Source organism: Onychostruthus taczanowskii, unplaced genomic scaffold, assembly GCF_017590055.1.
Source record: "Onychostruthus taczanowskii isolate IOZ18803 unplaced genomic scaffold, ASM1759005v1 scaffold1, whole genome shotgun sequence".
Taxonomy (NCBI): domain Eukaryota; kingdom Metazoa; phylum Chordata; class Aves; order Passeriformes; family Passeridae; genus Onychostruthus; species Onychostruthus taczanowskii.
In genome coordinates, this window is record NW_024496525.1 from 4,179,936 (window position 1) to 4,195,810 (window position 15,875).

General features: G+C 41.1%; 1 protein-coding gene across 9 annotated transcripts in view; it reads left to right on the plus strand.

The window, feature by feature from the left end:
• Positions 1-15,875, plus strand: part of MGA (MAX dimerization protein MGA) — a 57,781-nt gene that overhangs the window by 27,795 nt on the left and 14,111 nt on the right. For 6 of the 9 annotated variants that reach the window (XM_041404639.1, XM_041404560.1, XM_041405004.1 and 3 more), the window contains 8 exons: positions 357-580; positions 1,441-1,581; positions 1,994-2,063; positions 3,409-3,929; positions 5,385-5,682; positions 7,336-7,959; positions 8,567-8,863; positions 10,275-11,944. In XM_041404639.1, coding sequence (XP_041260573.1) covers positions 357-580; positions 1,441-1,581; positions 1,994-2,063; positions 3,409-3,929; positions 5,385-5,682; positions 7,336-7,959; positions 8,567-8,863; positions 10,275-11,944 — 3,845 coding nt within the window. The remainder of the gene's footprint in view (positions 1-356; positions 581-1,440; positions 1,582-1,993; positions 2,064-3,408; positions 3,930-5,384; positions 5,683-7,335; positions 7,960-8,566; positions 8,864-10,274; positions 11,945-15,875) is intronic. The other 3 variants (XM_041404920.1, XM_041405175.1, XM_041405259.1) reach the window with 3 other exon arrangements.

The window sequence follows — 15,875 nt, forward strand, 5'->3', positions numbered from 1 at the left end:
GTGGGTGGGGGGGGGGGGGGGGTTGGGTTGTGTTTTGCAGTTTTCCAGTAAGCAGCATCAGTGGAAGTCACTAATTTTCAATGGTTTTTCAGATCTTCTATCACAGTAAAAGTGAGAAATAAGGATTAGTTTAGAAACATTTTAATTTTCATTTCTTCTTCCTTGTAGACAAATCCCAGTCATTTTTGACTAGAATTTGAAGCAAGAAAAGCATCCAGAAGTATTTTCTGGCAGTTTGGATTAGTGATTGCTGCATGGCTAGACCTCAAATTAAACAAAAAATTCTGTTACTGCTGTGTTAGATGGTGTTTTATTTGTAAGTAATCTTTATTTCTCTCTTTTTTTTTTTTTTTCAGCTATCTGTGATTCAGAACCAGAGCAACCTGTTAGGAATTGTCCATTGTGGGTGAGGGTGGAAGGTGAAGTAGATCCAGAGCCAATTTATGTCCCAACACCATCTGTTATTGAACCAGTTAAATCTATGGTACCGCTCAGCCCAGAGGTCTGGCTTCCTAGTAAGAGCAGATCTTCCAGTGGAACAAAACCAGTCAGAATGTACACTCCTAGACCCAATCCAGTGGTAAGAGAAAAAAAAAAAGATGCATGTTTTTCCTTGTACTGAAAATTGAAACAAATACTGCCAAAATCTCTGTGCTAGGCAATTTTAGAGAAGTTTGAGGTGAAAGCCTAGGACTGACTGCCTATAGGTGTGTTGATAAGCTAGGATGGCTTCATTGGATATAGATCTGTACTATATCCATCTTCTGTTGAGAATTTATTATAGCAATATGGAGATGGTGGAAGGTGATTATGATTCATTAATAGCCTAGTTTAAAAATACAGTAATATATGCTATTTTTGTCAAAATTATTTTTAGTCCTGTAATGTTTGTAAAAGTTAATAGCTACATAATGTAGCCTATCTAAGTATGAATTACTTGCAAAAAATGTTGGGATAGAGACACAGAATGTTCAGTGTAGCTCTGGAGTATTTTTTTTTTTTTTGTTCTTTCTTGAGATTTCACTGCCAGTGTTCTAAAAATCTGGCTTTGCATCTCCACTCACCTTAGTATCAGACAAAAGCAGCAGCAGTAGAGGAAAAACAGCTGTGGAGTGGAGTGTAGTTATATCTGAAGAACAAACATACCAGAGTAGCTATTTAATGTATACCAGATAATGTTAGACAAGGCATGACACTTAGGATTTGTTTCTCCACTTAGAAGAGTATCTGAATGTGTTTGAATTTCAGGGAGCTGGTCATGGCTATGTGATGATACTGAGCAGGCAGATCTAGCTTTAAATGCTACACTTTTCTTTTGACCCTTACTATTGAACCATTTATGTTGAAGTTTTTTTAGAAAGCAAAGCTGTTTTGTGAATCTGATGTGCATCCAGAACAAGAAAAGAGGGTTTTGTATCTGTTTTTTTTTTTCTCTTTTAGATTAGAGAGGAGGACAAGGATCCTGTCTACATGTACTTTGAAAGTTTAATGACTTGTGCAAGGGTGCGAGCCTATGAACACAGGAGAGAGGAGAAAAAGCAGCAAAAAGACAAAAGTGATTCACAGAATTGTAGTATAAAGGTAAGAAGTCACACTGTAACTAGTGTGTATTATAGAATAGGCAGAAATGTTGAAAATGGTTAAGTAATTTTTTCCCCAGAAACTCCTACATGACATGAGGGCTTGATTTGCATTTGGTGGTGGTAGTGCTGTGGAAGGTGGAGCCTAAATCACTTTGTAGTGCTGGTGAACTTATCCTGTTATTGTGATATTACATTTTCTTGTCTGGGGAGATTCCTGTCTGCTGCAAGTGCATTATCATGTAAGGCTTAAATGTTCATTGTTAATGGAGCTCTTCTGAGATGAAGCCTGTAACACAAAGACAACATATTTCTCTGATTTGGGGTGACCTAGTTAATTCTGTGCTGTGATTTTTAGTGTGGGAGTAATATATATAGGGTAAGATATATTTTCTTGCATTTCTTTCCTCCAGCAGGAGCATGAACCAGAGCTTCTGTCTCCTGAGAAGGCAACCTGTGAGGTAGACAAAGACGCATCAAGAGGTAAGAGCTGAGTCTGGAGTATAATTCCACTTCTTGGTAGTTACATGTTTTTGTGGTATTTATTTAAAAAGGTAGCTACTGATGAAACAGAAATGTGTGTGCTGGGGGAGTTGTTAATAAAAATCTTATGCATAGTTTCCTGTTTTCTTAGCAGCTGGAGGGGGGCACATGGAGATACAGCAGACTAAATATCCAGTGCTTGCTGCTGCTCTAAGTGTTAAGTGACCAGTGCTGCCAGTAGGTTGTTTAGCAGTAAATTATAAAACTGCACAGAAGACTTGTATTCAAGACAGATGATTAGATACTTGGAAAGGAATGGAGATGAATGGCTTTGCTTTGTCTGGGTATTTTTTCCTCCCACTTTTTTTCTTTACTATCACTTTGTAGTTACTGAAGAATTAAATATCCAAGTAGCACTGGGAGGATGGGATCCTTGTGTTCTTCACATAGAACTGGTTGGGACAAGGGAGTGCTTGTGTTTTATTTGGAATTGTTTGATGTTGAATTTGTTTATTTCAAGTTGGAAAATTGAAGTTTTGCTGTGTTAGTGATACTGGGTTTGAGTTTCTAGCTCATGAAGAAATAGGCTAGACATCCATGTTCTCTTTCCATCTGAAGCGGCCCAAACCATGTTACAAACCTTAAATGAGACATATACTGGAGGTATTGTGTCATCCACTAATGAACCATATCTGCCTTTTTGAGCTGATCTTTTTACTGTTTAATGTATACAACAGCACATGCTACATTTAAGGATGGGAATGGAAAAATAATACAATTAGTTGAAAATGCTAGTGCTTTGGTAGTTGAAATTAAAATGGCCAGGACACAGGGATCAACATCCTTAGTTATGCAAAAAAGGGCATTGTAGCTCTGATGACAACAAAAGGTCATGCTTCTGTTTACACATCTGCAAAAGACACTTCTGCTAGTGGCATGTCCCCTCATGCCATTGTAGGACACTAGTGCTTTTCTGACTGAAAGAGAAAAGTGCCACCTTGAATAACCAGTGATGCTTTCTACCATGTTGGTGTGTTTTGAGAATTTTCACCCATGTATTGAAACAACCCGGCTTTGTTTAGCTTGTGATGCAATGGGATACAACGTGACGTGGTATGGCTGCAGGGATTGAACTGTGAGAAATCATTACGTTAGTTTTGCAGTGAGTTTTTGCTTGTTTGTGAAGCTCTGCAAGGGAAATGATGCTTTGAACAGTTCTTTTACTTGCTGTTGGCCAGCAGCGGAGCTGAGCTAAGGGTGGAGGTGTGGGCAGAATGAAATTGTTTGACTTCCAGGTGCTTAAAATGCCATAGTATTGCAGAAACCTATTTCAATTCTTTCTCAGAGAAAAGCTGGTGTTCTTCCCGTAGTGAGGGGGACTCTTTCTCCACCTCCTATGTTCATCACACCACTCAAGGTGAACCAACCAAACTTATCGAGATTATCTCTGACTGCAACTTGGAGGAAGATCACAATAAGATCTTGACCATCTTATCACAGCATATCAGCAGTAACGCGCCACAGTGCCTCAAAGTGGGTAGCTTCACTATTGAATTGGCATCGGAATACAAGGCCCAGGATGAGAACCATCCTTCTGTCTGCTCCTCCAGAGTGAAAATTTCAGTGCCGTCCTACCAGGACAAGGACGAGAAGCCCGAGATCCCTGTCTTGGAGACTCCTGATAGCACAGTGGCATCATGCAATAACTCAGAAAATGTAAAGGTCATGCGAGCAGAGCCAGTGGAGAAAGCGCGGGAGAAGCTGCCTGGGGGCAAAGGCTTGCCTTTCTATGCAGGGGTTTCTCCTGCAGGAAAGCTGGTTGTCTACAAATGCAATGCTAATACGAGCCCCTCGGGCTTGATTCAGGTGGGTCTCTCTGCCTTTACTGGGGAGATTAGATGCAGTTTCATCCAGTACTATCCCAGAACTCCTTGAAGGGGAGAACACTCTAATGTCTTGCCTTTCCAGACAAGAGTTCTTGGTATCTGGTGGCATTCCTCTCCATAAGCTTATCCCTTTCAAGATTTACTCAATAACAGGAAATCTGATTGGAATCCTGAAATCTGACGGTTTAACTTGTCTTTTTTGGCAATTTGGGTCTTGGTGACCCAAGTGCAGAATCTCTTTCAAGATCTTTTTAATTCTTTGTGAAACCCCCTGAAGGTGCATTTGACACATAATGCTTCTAAATGAATGATTGTGAGTCCACAGAAAGACTATTTTCTGGGGAAGTATACACTGGGACAAAACTTTAAAATGAAAATGTAAACATTAAATTGCTTTTTGCTACAGCTTACTGTTAATCTTCACTAACAGACTGAATCCTCTTTGTAGAATATATATTTTTCATAAAGAGACTTCATAATCCTAAATTCACAGGGTCTTTTCCCTGCAGTTTTATGTTGCTGACATAATGTTAAGAATTAGTGGTAGGAACTACAGGGTTAGGATGAAGATCTTTTTCTGCCATCATAGCTATTTGTAGTTATAGTAAAACCACTTTGAGGAAAATCATGTGAATTAGAAAATGAGAGTAAAATATGTTTTCGTGACACTTCACCCTCAGAAAGAGAAGCTAGGGGGGAGAGAAAGATGAGATTTCTTACCTTCAATAAAAGTTGATCAATAAAAACTACTGTTTATTTAGTAGTGTCTTAAATACATTTGGCTTTTAGAAGGTATTATCAAACAATATAAAAGCAAAGTGCAGCACTACAAAAGTTCACATTGTCCACTAGGCATGAAGCCTGACATTCAGCAAGATGTTCTGTTTTTTTCCTGTGCAGTCCATTACGACTACAGCTTGGAATTTGAAGTTAGGGAACTCATCATACCTTAATTACAGTATCAGACAGCAGTGTGGATAAGAAAAAAGTTGATGCAGCTTTTACAAGCTCTTTAAAGTTTTGTCTCAATGTATATGTGATCAGTATTCTTCCTTTTGTGATACTAGGTCTTAATTAGGTTTGATAATTTTATCCAAAATTGTCCTTCAATTAGGGAACCTTTTTTTATTCAGGACTACAGCTTAAGCATGGGAGAAGAAAAAAACAGGTGCTAGCTTCACTCTTACCTAATTTCAGTGATTTCCTTGGACTCTCTGTTTTATGCGAGAGTCTGAGCAGCATTTAAAAGCTGTATTACAAAGATAAAACAAGAGATGTTTGAAGTTCTCCTGAGCAATGAGGAAATTAGGAATTCCCATTCAGAACTGCAATGGTTTTTTGAAAAGGACCTTTAGAAGTCCCACGGAATGAAACACTTCTCCAGAAGTGGTGAATTAGCGTTCTTTTCACAGTTTCCCTTTTCCCCTTTTTTCAGGTTAATGATAAAAGGTATCCTCAGGCCAAACTGCTTTTGGGACAGATGGGGGCATTACATCCTGCCAATCGGCTAGCAGCTTATATCACAGGCAGGCTGCAGCCCACAGTACTTGATATCGCAGCCCTCAGTAATGTGATCTCCAAGGTAGCACCCAGTGCTAAAACTCCTGCTTCTGGGACACCATCAGTCCAGGGGCCCACAACATCAGCTCCTAAAACTACATCTTCCACCAGCAGTACTTCAACCCCCACTGTGACGACTCTGAAAACCCATGTCCCAGCACAGAGACAGATAGGTAGGTTGGAACTTATTACTGTGTTTTAAATTGCGTGAAGCTGAAGTACAGAGTGAGTGTACAGCATTAATGTTGATTTCTGTGCAACAGTGCATGCTGCCTTTGGCTGCATTGCCTACCTGAGATGCCTCTGCAATAAATAACCTCCTCAAAGCAGAGTTTTATTTTGACTTCAGAGTGAGATTACAGATGTTGACTATTAGTTGTTTTATTAATGCTACTAGAACATATTTTCAGGAGACGAGAGTGGATGGAGACTCTCCAGACATAAACTGGAATTTTTGTTTGGCGTTTCGTTACTGTAATTTTTAATTGCTTTTCATCAAACACAGATTAACTTCAAATGAGTGAAGTATCACTAATAACGTGGTTCTTCACTGATTAGATTTTCTGTTGATGATGCCCTCATAATTCTTGTGACCGCCAAAGATCTGTGAAGCAGCAGTGAAAGACAAGATGGTCCAAATCTGGATTAGTGGAACCAGCAGGTGTGCAGCCAATAACCACGCCAGTCTCTAATCTCATTGGAGTTCACAAGCTAAACAGGGTTGGATTTAGACAGCACTTTGAGTTTAAAGAAAAACCCAACAAAACTGGAAGATTCATGAGTCACTTGTGTGTCTGAGTTGGTACTGGAATGGTTACCCCAGTGTGGCAAGAGAGGAAGTTGCCCTTAAATATTACATTTTGCATAGTTTAAAAAGAGAGGTCTAGTACCCATCCACATAATCCCACACATTATTTAAAGATCTGAAGCTTTGCAAGGGAAAAGGATGTTACCTGTGTCCTGGAAAAACTTTAATTTCTGATTGATTGTCTATTATTCTTTCTGCCTAAATTTTCTTTGCTGTGTAAATGGGTGTGTTATTTTTCTTGTCCTGTAATAAAACTTGTTGTTTTGTGTGTTTATGTAGTGTGGAAGAGCTGGCTGTGTTTCATTGATGGGTGAAGTCATTGCAACATTTGTGATTTAAGTAAAAAGTACCAGTTCTGGCATAGTCTGGGTTAGGAATGCTGTGTGCATAAATAACTGCAGTGTTTAAGTTGGTCTTGGTCCGTGATCTGTGTGCTGTAGGCATCTGGGGTGATGTAAATGCAGTGTTCTGGTCCCTTGGAGAGTAAGGGATGAGGTAAAGGATCTTCCTAACATTGATTGATTTCCGTTGGTTAAATTTGTTCCATCTAGTCTGCAGCTGTATGAATGTCAGTGTGGAAACTCTCTATCTTTCCCATCCCTTTCCCCTGTGCCTGTGTAAAATGAATACAGTAGAAGGGGGATGAAATTCAAGAACCAGTAAAAACCGTAAGATGGCACAAGCTGTTACACAAAGAATTTGATGTTTAGAAAATAGTTGGAGTCCATTTTTTTACTTAGATGTTTGTTTTCCTGCACTGTTAGTTAGGATTGTCCATAGTTTCACTGTGAAGAACAACCCTTCAAAAGCTGATTCTTTGTGTATCTGGGAAGAAATGCAGTAAAAAGCTACAGTAGTGGAATAAGGCATATCCAGGACTGCCATAAAGGTTTTGATTTAATTACAAGGTACATTGAAAAAGGAGGCTCAAAGTCACACTGAAATTACAGTTGTAGCACCTCATGAAAGGCAAAGAGGAACTCTATTGAAATTTTGACCTGCAAGTTTTTATTTGCAGCTGCCCGACCCTCACCTGGTGGTGTGTTTGCCCAGTTTGTGATAAACAAAGCAGGAACTCTACAGCAGAAGATTCCCGGAGCGAGCACACGCCAGGCTGCCTCAGGGCGACAGTTTCTCAGTATCAAGCCCACACCAATCACGGTTATTGCTCCCGTGGTTCCTTCAGTGCCATCTCCAGCTCTGTGCACAGTCACTTCTGCTGTCACTGCAGCCACCACCACTTCTCCAGTTACTGTGGAAAGTACCAGTGTAGCAGCATCTACTGTGACCACTTCTTGCCAGACAAAAGCCAGTGAACCTCCCTGCTCTCCTCCTGCGACTGCAGTTACAGCTGCTCCTGCTACACCTGGAATCGGCACCTGTACTGCTCCATCCACCACTCCTCCTGCTACTGTGAACACAGCAAAAGCAACAGGGATTGTCGCAGCAGTAGCAGCTACGCCATTCCCAAAACCTGTAGTAACACCACCAACTGTTACTTGTGCTGTTGTCACAACATGCACTTCCACAGTTGTACTGACAACAGCTGCAGCAGCTACGCCTGTGGTGACCACACTGACTTCCTCTGCTGTCTCTGTTCCAGTGATACTATCAGGAGTTAATTCAAGTCCTCAAAAAAGAGGTAATGCTTAGGTGTTTTGGGTTATTACTGCAAACACTTGTTTTTTTAATTCTGCTTCTTTTCACAGCTATAATACACTCTTCATCTGGTTTCAGTTTAAATATGGATTCTCTTGCCTTGCCCCCCTTTCCAAAACAGGATAAAAAAATCCTATTCATCACGCTAATGTCATCTCTTAAGTTGCTTTTTGTATTCCAGCCTGAACTGGTAGAGAAAGGAAAAAAGGTAACTATCTGGTCAGTTACTGCTGTGAAGTGAGCTGGAAGCCTCACATCATCCCTTGACCTATAGAAATATATAGCACAGATATGACTGCTAGAATTTTATGGTTGGCACAGAGTTCAGGAATTAGATAGGGAATTACTGTCCTGTGTCATGGTTGAAAAATGTCAGTGGAGCTACACAGAAAAAACCCAAAACTCTTCCATTCTGACCTGGTTGGTTCCATGTATTCTGTGGATAAAAAGAGGAAAACTTGCTTTCAAATAAATTTAAAAGAGATGGAGTTGTTTCTAAAATATTTGCACTTGCATTTATTAAGAATAATGACTGACTTGAAGGCAGTCTCTTCAAGTGATTTTTTTTCTACCTTGTTCAAATATTTCAGAAGATGCTGTTCCACAAGCTGCAAATAAGACTCCCCCAAAGATAGCTCCTGGAACAGACAAACGTGTTGGACCTCGATTGCTGCTGATTCCGGTGCACCAGACGGCCTCTGCTCTGCGACCGCTGAACACGCAGGTGGCACAGAGGCAGAAGATGGTCCTTCAGCCCCTGAGGAGCCCTGGGGCTGTGAACCTGTTCAGACATCCCAATGGGCAGATCATTCAGCTTGTTCCCCTGCAGCAGGTTCGGACTGCGGGTGCTCAGCCCAGCGTGCAGCCAGTGATGCTCCGCAATCCAGGTACAAAGTCCAGTGCTTCTCTCGTGACCGACCGGTGTGTTACACAGAAATGAACAATGAGATAAAGGTCTCTGTGATGCTCTCACCTGCTGAAAGTAATTGAACAGGGTCTAATTTGGTTCTGTGTGAGTAGTTGAAGAACATAGTGTAATTATTCAGGTACAATGCAGCTTAAATACCATGTGTATAGTACTCAGAAAGTGCAGTTAATAGCTAAGTCAACAGATTTTGGGAGCAAGTAAAAGAGCCTGTGTGTATGTGTGGCAGTGGAGCCATGTCCATTGTACTGTCACAACTTGCAAGACTTGACCTGGTGATTCAAAAACACTTCTTGCTGGAGATTCTCTTAAAGAGAATGAGCTGTTACCCATGTTTCATTGGATGTGCTGCTCTGTTTTTGCTAGGTTTCCAGGTTGGTTCGTGTGTTTACAGAAGGTATTCAGATGAAATGTTATGCTACAGTATGAAATTGCCAGTTTTTTTCCTCCTTAAGAGTGTGAGAAGAAAAATAAATGTGATTTTCATCTATTTCTCTAGTACACAGTTGAAGACAGGATTGGAAGAGTTAGAAATTTCAGGTTGGGTATGCTGTTATGTATTTGTAAATTCTAACCCAAATGTACTTTAAATGCAGGTTTGCTCTGTAGTAGGACCTTTTCTTCTGTTCTCCATGTTTCAAAACACACCTGAAAGAGAGGGAGACAGAGTGGGGTGGAAGGGAGAGCAGAAGCAAGCATAGTAGATAAAACTGTGAGGAGAAGAGCAAACAATGCTGAGCTTTAGTTGAGGTTTGAGCATGAGGTGTAGTAAAGAATCAGTCAACAAGTTTATTTAATTTCTTTCTGTTTTGAGGCTCTTGCTGAAAAAGAGAAACTAGTTACCAGTTGGTAATATTTTTCCTCCTTGTTTATGGAGTGTTGAAATGCTGCAGAAGAGTTCATAAAGGTAAAAAATATGGTGGTATAACTGTGTAATTTTGACGTAGTTTTTTTCTCCTTGGAAGTCTTTTTCCGAGAGAAAAACAAAAATATTTTAAAATTAAATACTATTTTTTACTTTCTTTTTTTCTTTGAAAAACCCCAATTTCCTCATTTTCTAATAAATGTAAAATGGGAAAGTAAAATGCAAGACTTTCAATGCTATGTCTTTTTTGATCAAAAAGCTTAATGCTAGAACTTAACATTAAGTCTGTTAGTTTTAGAGTGGCCAATTCATGTGTTTTATTGTGGTGTTACTTAAAAAAATGTCTTTATGCAGGACCTACTTTTCCACTGAGAACTTGTGGTCAAACACCTGATTCCATTATGGTTCTTGAGAGTGGAGTCTGCTTCTAGTACAGCATCAGATACTAATACTAAAACTGGAAAGCTGCTTTGAGAAAGTCTCAGTTGATGTTTTGTTTTCCTCACAGGTTCTATTGTAGGAATCCGGTTGCCTGCACCTTCCAAGCCTCCTGAGTCACCTGTTTCTCCCACTTCCTCTGTGTCTTCCACTTCTCCTGCTGCAAATTCAGCTGTACAAACTGCAGTACCCAAGTTATCTCCCCCATCCAACCCAGCCACTCAAGCATCTTCTCTTCCTTCAGTAACAAGTTTTGTATCACAGGCAGGGACTCTGACTCTGAGGATCTCTTCCTCTGCTGTCAGCAATGTCACAAACCAAACAACCTCAGAGTCTAAAATAACCTGCACCTCGAGTGGTCTGTCAGCCACCACTGCTAATCTCATACCTTTACAGTCTGGAAGTTTTGCTTTACTTCAGCTCCCAGGACAGAAGACTGTGCCAAACTCTATTCTTCACCATTTTGCATCTCTTCAGATGAAGAAGGATTACAGGAAAATATGCAAGAAAGAGGACTCAGGTGCTGCTCAGCAGAAGGAGGATGGGAAGGCAGGTGACACGGAAGTTACAGAGTCTGATGTCACAGTGCCACATGGGAAACAAGAAGAAAATGAGTTGTCGATTAACCAGTCAAATGCTGTTGAAGGGTCAGCATCTGGCACAGTCACACCTAGCCGTGATAAGAATTCCACTACATTAGAGATAGTGGAGAAGAACTCAAAGGTGCTAGAGAGTTCTTGTGATGACAGCTTTTCTTCTCAACATGATGTTTCTGCAGATGTTGTATCGTCTGACCATTCGTACATCAGTGAGAAGCCAAATGATGAGGAAGAAAAAGGAGCTTCTGAAGAGAAAGAGGATTCTGTCAGTTCTGAAACTGTTGTGGAGGCAGTTTCAGCTAGCTCTGTTTGTGGGTCATCAGATGAGTCTTCAGTTGCTCCTCTGGATAGTGCACATTCACAGAGCCTTGAGAATCAGGAGGCTGCACAGAACCATGGGAAGGAACAAACACATGCTGAATGGGAGGAGAAACCAGTAAAAGAGGAAGAAGAAGATGCACGGATAGAGATGGACAAGGACAACAGAACAAATTCTGGGCAGTTAGACAGTCAACAAGAGCAAGATATAGAGGTGAAGATCAAGGAGGAAGAAAGTGAGACTGAACTGTTTGAGAACAAGCAAGAATTCCAGGGTGATGCTGCACAGCCAGATATGGAAAGCGGGGAGTACAAGGGCTCTATAGAAGTGGAAAACGTAGGAGAGAAAACAAGAAGTAGGTCTGAAATTGGTTCTGCAAAAGAAGAGGATAATGCTTCAGTAGAAGAGCATGGAGTTGATCTGGAGGAAAGCAAAGGAAACATAGCTAGGCAGGAAGGCAGCAAACAACAAGGTGCTTGTGATTCTCTAGAAGAAATGAAAACAGGCCATGATATTCTAACACATGTTAACAGTTCTTGGAGCAAAATATCTAGCATTGTACCCCCTTTAGAAAATAGGAGTGAAGTAGATAACAAAGGTGATACGTCAGAGAAAAGTGACTTCCTGACAGCACCAGAACAGAGGGCACACAAAAAGGATTACATGCCCACTATTGATATAACTGCTGATGATATGGAAGAGGATGAAGAGGAAGATGAGGAGGAGGAAGAAGAGGATGAAAAAACTGATGATTCTGCTGATGAGATGCTGGATGGTGCTTCTGACTTCCCAAGTGAAGAGGAAATAGATGTTGAAAAAGTGGTAAGCATTTAGCTATTTATGAAGGGATATTTTTTCTTTTTATTTTTTTATTTAATTGACCAACTAACATGTCATAACCCATGGATTTGAAAGACAGAGTATGATGTTTGTGTTTTGGACTTCAGTTTCTTTAGGAAGTGTAAATGGGCTTCCAAGTGGAAATATCTTCTGTTTCTTAGTTGCATGCTTTTTTTTTAGGTAGCAGTGTAGTGGCCTTGTAGAAATTGCCTGTTTTTCAGGTAACAGGAGTTATATTGAACAATTTGTAATAGAACTGTTGCAGGTTGTCTTCCTCCAGTATTTACTCAAATAATTTGCTTACTTGTAACGGGACTTCTTGATCCAAAAATGTAGTGGCCAGTCTAGTATTTCTGTTATTTTAAGATGTTTTCTTCTATTTAGTTTTTGTAGCCTTAGTTAACATTTATTTCTGGAAGGAGTATTTGAATCCATTCTTGAATTCCTTTTTTAAGTTAATAATACATTTAAATAGTATGTGAGAGCTGTAATTCCTTATTTGATAGAACACAAATTGCTCCAAAAGTCACAGAAAAGGGTAAAACATTGTGGTTAGTGTAGTTAAGATACATTTAGATTTTAATGCTCATAAAATTCCCATCAAGTATAACCCAAAAATTGAAATAAAATAATCCAGTGTGTAATTCCTTTACTTCTTACATATCACTACATGACTTAAGAAACAGTGCATTGTTACTTAAAATTATGAAGGTGTTGTTTTGTGAGTCAGTTTAATGGACATATGAATTAAGATAGCCTTTTCTTGGAATGAGATACAAGTGAAGAGAGGTTAAACTGGAGAAGAGTTGAAAAACAGACAAATAAAAAATAGGAGAGATAATGGTTGTATCTTCAGGATAGAATTCTTCTAGTCCTTTTGTGTTAATGTAATCCTCTTGCAGTTGAAAATCAGACTAGAGTATTTTGGTACAAACAGGTCTAGAGGATTCCTAGAACACCTGGGCAGTAACTTCTTGGTACAGGTACTACAGGAGCCAGCGAGGAAAGGTGCCCTCCCTGAACTGCTGCTTGGTAACAGAGAGGCTTGTGAATGAAATGGCAATTGGCTGCTGTCTTGGCCACAGCAGCCATGAAACAATCGAGTTCAAATCTCTGGTGACAGGAGAAAAAGTGCCAGCAAGACTTCAGCCCAGGCTATGAGGAGAGCAGACATTGGGCTGCTTGAGGAATGAGTTAGCAAGGTTCCTGAGGTTATCCGTCCAGCTGACTGGTGACAGTTGATTCAATCTTTTTGGATTTCAGTAAAGCTTTCGATACTTTATCCCACAGGATCCTTCTGGACAAAATGTCCAGCACTCATCAGGATAAACACATCAAGTGATGAGTGAGCAGCTGGATCATGGGTCAGGCGTGAAGGGTGATGGTGAATGGGGCGGCATCAGACTGGTGACTGGTCGCTAGTGTGGTTCTGCAGGGGTCCATCCTCAGGTCTGTGCTCTTCAGCATCTTCATAAATCACTTGGAGGCAGGACTGGAAGGGATGCTGTGTAAGTTTGCCAGAGATGCAAAATGGAAGGAGCTGTTGACTCTCAGAGGTGGAGAGGCCCTGCAGAGAGGCCAACAATGTGAAGTTTAACAAGGGCAGGTGCCAGATTCTGCACCTGAGATGGGGCAACCCTGGGTGTATGAACAGCCTGGGAAGTGAGAGGCTGGAGAGCAGTGGCGTGGAAAGGGACCCAGGGGTCCTGGTGTGTGGCAAGTTGGATGTGAGCCAGCAGTGCCCTGGCAGCCAGGGAGGCCAAGTGTGTCCTGGGGGGCGTCAGGGACAGCATGGCCAGCGGGCATGGGAGGGGATTGTCCTGCTCTGCTTGGCATTGGGGTGGCCTCACCTCGAGCCCTGTGTGCATCTTAGAGTGCCACAATATATAAAGGACATTAAGTTGTTGGAAAGCATCCAAAGGAGGGCTGTGAGGGTGGCAAAGGGCCTCACAGGAGGGAGGAGGAGCTCTATGAGTGTCTGAGATCATTTGGTCTGTTCAGCCTGGAGCAGACTGAGGGGAGACCTCATCACAGTCTGCAACGTCCTCATGAGGGGAAAAGGAGTGGCAGGCACTGATCTCTCCTGTGGTAACCAGTGACAGAACCCATGGGAATGGAATGAAGTTGGGGCAGGGGAGGTTTAGGTTGCATATTAGGAAAGGGTTCTTCAGCCAGAGGGTGGTTGGGCACTGGAACAGGCTCCCCAGGGGAGGGGTCACAGCACCAGCCTGACAGAGTTCAAGAAAAGTTTGGACAATGCTCTCAGGCACATGGTGAGATTGTTGGGGATGGTGCTGTGCAGGGCCAAGAGATGGACTTCAGTGATCCTTTTGGGTGTCTTCTAACTCAGGATATTCTATTATTCCATGATAGCCAAGTGAACAGCTCTGGCTTTCAGAGAATCTCTTCAACTTGCAGAAAAATTGACTAATCAGTTCATATTCCAGCTCGCTTTTCTCAGACAAGATGATAGCATCTCAGCTGCATGAAGGTGAAAAAACTGAATACAGATGTTATTTTTGGAAGTTCTTTTAAGTGGAAATCTGAATTGTTGCTGCCTTGTCTTCAGTTGGGTGGTGGCAGTTTCGTACGTCCTATATCCTTTCATAACTTGAGCAGAGTTATCATCAAGTTTTGAGAACCACTTAATTCATTCCTGATGCCAGATAAACTTCCCTGACATGGTAGTCTTAGGAATTTGTTGGTAAACCAACAATAGTGTCTAGGTCACAGAGTAGTCTTTTATCAAGGTTGATGTTTGAAAACTGTTTTCTTTCATCCTGCAAAAGGACGATGAAGCAAATGAGTAATATTGGAGATTATAAGAAATGTTTGTTTTGGAAGAAACATATTGCACAGGTTTTGACTGATACGGTTTGGAAAGCCATCTAAGGGTATGTCTTCACTGCAAGCTCACCTGAATACAATAAGCTAGCTTTGGTTCTAGAGCAGTAAAGCTGAGGAATGACATCTCATGGGACTGTAAAAACCTGTCTGGAGTTTGGATTTATTAATTGCTGTTGCTGGCAAGTTGAGTGAGCACGTCAGTGCCTAATGGAGAAATCAGTTTTGGATTTCAACTTGTTATTTTTCACTGGGAGGTACTCTTCTCTCATCATAGTGCTTACAAGACAGGCTGCACTGGTATTGTTTGTCAGACTGGACGAAGTCAGATCATGTAAACAGGCTAGTAGAGGATGTTTATCTGCTTCATTAAACTAGTGGAAGCAGAAGCAAAGAGTGTATGCATGTCCACTAACAGTTTTGTTTAGTGGAAATAGTTAAGAAAACTCTTCTTCTGTTAGTTCCAAATGTGGTTTTGGTTGCTCAGCAAATGGCCATTTAAACCTTAGAGAACTCCAGTGAGAGTCAGGAAGAATCCTGCCTACCTGTAGTACCTATTAGTGTTTATTTTTTAGCACATTTTCCCACACTGGTTAATTGTTCTTAGTTTTGCATATCAATGCCCTTCAGATTACCTTCTAACCTTGTGCTGACTCTGTGTCCCTGATGTAGAGACTATTCTAGTCTCTGGAAAACAGAAAGAAGGTTCTTGTGGTGGTATCTTTGCCCTTTTGAATTTCCTACCCTGAGTTGCATCAAGACAAGCTTAGGATGATTAATCATTCTGGGTTTGGTGATATGAATAAAACTTTCTGGGAATATCTGTAGAAGCTGACTAATGAGTATCGGGACCTGCTGTCTGAACAAATTCAAGTGGGATGGTTTGGGAGGTGATGTTAAACTCTCTATCTCCAAGGCATGATGACTGCACACAGAGTTCCTGCTGAGAAGGACTGCTTGGCCTGGGCCATGTCACAGGCTGTGGCTCCTAATTGTTCACAAGTCCTTGTTGGCATACACCAAGACCATGCCAGGGGTTGTTCTGGGATTGTAATGCTACAGATAAGAG